Source organism: Sander lucioperca, chromosome 5, assembly GCF_008315115.2.
Source record: "Sander lucioperca isolate FBNREF2018 chromosome 5, SLUC_FBN_1.2, whole genome shotgun sequence".
In the NCBI taxonomy this organism is placed as follows: Eukaryota; Metazoa; Chordata; class Actinopteri; order Perciformes; family Percidae; genus Sander; species Sander lucioperca.
The window spans coordinates 44,870,446-44,875,822 of NC_050177.1; the positions used below are offsets into that span (position 1 = coordinate 44,870,446).

General features: G+C 45.9%; 1 protein-coding gene across 1 annotated transcript in view; it reads left to right on the forward strand.

Annotated features, from left to right (window-relative positions):
• The window catches only part of LOC116038911 (solute carrier family 12 member 9-like), a 49,992-nt gene extending 45,075 nt beyond the window's left edge, over positions 1-4,917 (forward strand). Inside the window, exon 9 of the mRNA XM_036001131.1 lies at positions 4,846-4,917. Coding sequence (XP_035857024.1) covers positions 4,846-4,917 — 72 coding nt within the window. The remainder of the gene's footprint in view (positions 1-4,845) is intronic.
• The last annotated feature ends 460 nt before the right edge of the window (positions 4,918-5,377 follow it).

Below are 5,377 nucleotides of genomic sequence, written 5' to 3' on the forward strand. Positions count from 1 at the left end.
TGAGATAGTCTAGTGGTGGTAAGGTGATAGAATGCTATATGTGTATGAAGAATAAGAGAGAGAGAAGTCTCGATATAGAAGATCAAGTCATCGATGACAGTATAACGTCATAGAAAGATACTCGTCGTAAAGCTCGATGTGTCTATATTTACAGCCTCTCATGCGTAATTAGCGATCTAGGAGCTACGAGATAAGAAGATCAGGGATCATGTGATGATAGAGTGATCGGACCGACCGCTAAGCCGAGATCACTACATGTGCGATTTATAATAGATTATATTAATATCTAGTATAGTCCTCTATGTATATATTATCTATACTAATATCTCGAGAGAGAGATTATCTATACAATGCACTTATTACATCACCTCCCGGCCATATATACTCTCTCCATACACTCCACTACCATCGTACACTCTCTCCACATACCATCATGTCTCCACATACTATGCTGATCTCTCATATCCTACATGTACATTACTATGTCTAGTCTTGCTCGCTCTCAAACAATCTTCATAGATCGTCATAGGGTAGGGTGTGGTCGACTCTGGTCTGAGCTCGGAAAACTCGCTCGCTTCTTCCGCGTTCATCAGTGGCTCCAATCTGGCATCACCATCTCGATCAGTCAGGGGCTATATAGTAACGCCCTATCAATGATCATACCATAGCCTCAATACTGTCGCCGGTAGTAGGTGCCTGGGTATGAGTAGTAATAGATGGCAGGTCGGCTATTTTAATGTACCTACAATATGAGTGTCCTATACTAAGGGTAGACCTTTATGTCAGGAGCATAGGATCCTAGGATATGCCATAGATAATAATCATAGGCTCTATTGCATACTAATCATTGAGCTGTCCGTCAATCGGTAAATATATAACATAGGGGTGTAGCGTAGCTGTATGGCCCCCTAGTCTAGATTTAAGGATGTGACATGTAGCTAGTTCTCATGTCTGTATACTATATGTGTGTGGTGATCAGTTACCTTCCGTAATCAGCAAGCAATATTTATGTAGATAAAGTTAGGGTGGTCGTGGGGATATGTGGAATGTGAGAATGGAATAGTATAAGTGGTAGGCAACTACTTGTGCGATAATCTGAGACTACTAGGTTGTGGTGTATCTATAGTGTTGTAGTAATAAAAATAAACTATTAGTACATAGTGATTGTAGATAATATGGTGATCGAATCTATCTAGGGATAGGTATGTGTATATGTCGGTGAATAGGTATCGTCTCGGTACAATTTCTATTCTGTGTATTATATATCTATATCTCTATATATAATAAACTTGAGGTCATGCTCTCAGTCTATGTCTTATAAAATATAAATATATAGTGTATGAAAATAAATAGGATCATCTGCAAATGCGTTAAATCTATCTCTGTAGTGGGTCACTACTATGCGTAGTCCATGGGCGGTAAACATCATCGTAGTATGTATAGAGTAATCTGTATCATACATCTCGTTCTCGTCCTGTCTACCACTCGGTAGTGTATCAAAGGGTGTCTCTACTCTATATAATCTGTACGTCTATTGTCTGGTCTCTCTAATGATCTCTATCTCCTCTCATCATGTCGGTCTCAACAAATGGTCGTCAGTCTCTCGGTCACCTAAATGCGGGCAATACATAGCCATCATGAAAGTACGATCGGTACTACCAATATCATCGTATGTATCTCAAATTTCATCTCGTCTCCTCTGTATGTATCCTGTCTAGCCTCAAGGTATCCAAAAATGTCCTCTCTCGTCTCCGGACTGTCTCATCTCGTCTGCATTCTCATGGACTCATCACCTACATCTCTCATCTCGGTGGGGGTACTCGTACATCTCGTAAGTATGTCATCTCAATAAGAATCGAAATACGGTCTAACTGCGTTGGAAGATCTGGATCTGAATCGTATACTCTATTCGATATGTCTCATCCTGTCTCTCGCGGGAAAAATACGGGGTGTCAATGCACTAGATAATCTCTCTCGATCTGTAGGTCTTAGTCTAGCTGTGACAATGGGCATCTATGGTCGAATCATATCGGATCGCGTAACTGGTCTCGTATGTCTGTTTCTAGGAGTGGTCTCGAGTGTCGAAGGTCAATGCGATCGCTCTATGGGACTGTCATAATCCTCTAGTCTTCTGCCTCGTGGTAATATAGTCGATCGGGGGGCGGGTCTCTCTTCATAGTAGGGAGTCTCGCTCGACTCTGATCTCTATATCGGGGGGGCCGTGTCGGGTGCTCGTGCGTCTCGGTGCCGGGTCATACTCGTCCTGTCATCGTCGGACGGGGTCGTCTCTGGTCCGGCTGCGTTTCCTCTCGTCATCAATACTAGGTCGTAGGGTATGTAATACTCACTAGTTGGCCGTCGTCTCGTGTATCTCAATGGCATGCTTGATCTAACAGGGAAGGTGTGCTCTATGCGTGATATATCTCTCGGTGGGCTGGGCATCAATACCATGCTTCTCTAGTCTCTCTGATTCAAACGTCTCTCTCTCTGGCTCATCGTCTCAGTCTCCTGTCAATCTGTTCTGGCTCTCGGCTATCGAGAGTCAGCGGGACTCTCGGGATCTGTATATCTGTACAATCTCTCTCTCAGTACGTCAATCTCTCTTGTCTGGTCTCATCATGTCTCTCTACTCTGTCTATCTATGGCGTCTGTATCTAACTCATGTCGCGACATGTCAACGCTCGATCGGTGGGCTCTCTGCTCCTATTATGGTCTCTCTGTCATCTCGCTCTCTGGGGTCATCATCGTCAATAGTCTCATAGGCAAATACTGGTCCTCTCTCTTCTACTATCATCTACTCTGTCATCAGTCATCTGATCATCAATCAAGGTGTGCGGGAGCTTCTCTGTCGCTCTCTCTAGTACTCATGCCTGTCGTCTCGTGGTCTACAGAATGTCATCTCAAAATCGGTCGGGTGGGTCTGGCTCATCTTTTCACATCCTCTCTCTCGGGTGCTCATATACAATCGTACAAATCTCTCATCAGTATGTCCAAATCTAGTGCAAAATAGTACTGTCGTCGTACATCTCATAATGATATCTCGTAGTACATACATATGCGCTGTCGTAAAGCAATCTACTAGAGTGGCATATGTGGAATACGCTCGTGCAGGTACCTACTGTCTCTGTCTACGTCTCTACGTCGCTCTCTGTGTCCTGGGGCGGTCATGATCTCTCAGGCGTGCTGGTTCCTCTGTCCTCTGGATCGTCGGTGGAACATCTCTGTCGTGTGTCACAATCTTTCACTCGGGTCAATCTACAGTGTTGGGGTCCGCTCACTTGTCTCTGTCTGATCTCGTAGGTCTGCAGGTCTGGCACTTCTGTCTACATTAATCGGACTCACCGTGCAAGTGGCTCTCGGTCGGTGCTGAAATCTCATGGATACGATCGGTTTGGTCGTGCGGGTGGTCTCTGTAGAACGTGACAGGTCGAGCGTCATGGAGAGGTGAATGCTCAGATGTCTAAATCGGTAAGGTCATAAGATGGTATGGTGTACTGGTGGGCGCGTCCATATCTGTCGGGGGTGTCAATCGCGTGCTCGTCTGGCTCTCTCCTACGTTTCATGATTGTGAGTGGGGGACAATCGAGGGGAGGGGATACTGCATGCAAAGGTCTCTGTCCCTGGCTGAGGGGTTATTTGGCGGGTAAAACATCCTCATGTAGACAGAGAAAAATAGCAGGGGCATACTGACAGTACTGAGATAACAGATCTCCATAGGGATAAGCATACGGGTCGGTACAGAGGTAAAGAATCTCGGGGCCTGAATTATGATCATGGAAGCGGGGTCAAAACTCGCGATCTAAGACATCGTGTGGTCGTGGAATTCAATGCGTCATCCGCTCGATGCTCTTAGTCATGGTGTGTGTGTGGGTGGTGGGTGTGTGGTGATGTGTAGTGTGTGGTGTGTTTGTGGTGTCCGCCAGTCCCCTTCCTTGTTCTGTCTGGCATCTCCAGCCTTTGGGCCAGTCCCTTTTTCGTATCTCCCCGTAGCACAGTCTAGCCAATCGGCGCTTCCCTCTTCCCCGTCTCCTCCCTCCCCCCTGTGCTCTGCTGCCACTTGTATACTTTACTTGGCTGTGGCCTCTTCACTGTGCCGAGTTTGTGCCTAGAGGGCTTTTATTCCTCTCCGCCGGAGGACCCGTTTCTTTCTGCCTTCTCTCCGTTTAGAACACTTTGGTGTGTTGTTGTCTATGTCCAAATCACTGGTCCCTGTTTTCACCCTTCCCCCACTCGCGCTTTCTCACGGCCCCCTCTCAGCCCCCAGAACGTTTCCGTACACGCCGGCGACCTCTGTTCCACGTTTCCCCTTTTTGTGCCCTGCAACTGGCCCTCTAATTTGCAATCCTAACAACTCGCATGACTGGCTTTTTTCACATTCGAGCTCCGCCAGGCAGCTTCCCTTTTTACGCATTTTTCACCATGTCTTGCCCGTTCGTGTTCCCCTCCCATCTCTTTTCAAACACATCAGTTTAGTTAATATAAATGTCTTTACACGCCTTTAACTCAATACATGGGCTTAAACTGCTTACTTGAGCTGTGTTGCCTCTTCCATGTAAGACAGATGGCCAGGTACCCTATCATTGACGTCTACATCCTGTGATATCACTTTATTTTTCTCAACAAGCACCTGACCATGCAAACGTGCTTACTTCAAAATTTTATGAGATACATTTTTAGGGGGTGAAAGTAGGTGGTGCTGTCAACCGGTCAATGCCAAAGAAATTAAAATGCACTCTTCTGTCTGACTGTTGGAATGAAATGTGTGCTGTGAATGGTCATCCCCTCTGCTCTTTTCACCTCCCTCTTTCTCTCCATTTTCTTTGTGGTCTTTTCTTAATATTTATGCTGTGGCTTTATTTCAGGAAGCTCAACACCACGCCATTTATGTGCCCCATTATTTTTCCCCCCCCTGGTTAATTGTTTGTTCTGGTCCGGTGAGTGGGGGGTTGGTGTTGCGGCTGTTGGACTAATGGCCTCCGGTTGGGGGCGGGCTGGCAGGTGGGCATCTGCACCTAAATTTGATCAGGGTACCCGGGACCTACTTAACTTGGGTCTTAAAACAACACGAGTGAAGGAAAATAAAAATAAGATCCGTGTCATAATGAGGGTCCAACAATATTCCAAGACAACGACCGACTGAAACTATAGAGACTTTTCTGTAGTACCTTTCCTCACTGAAACCCACTCCTCCTCTTTTTTCTCCCTCTGCCATTGTTGTATGTAATGTGAGTGGAATAAAGTGGTGGTGTATCCACTGGATGTGCCATGGTGACAGGTACTAATTAAAAGACTAAAACGGCCACTGCTTATGCCCATATTGAAGGGGACTGACAATAAAATGAGTGCAAGTGTATATATTAGTGAAGGTGCGCAACCT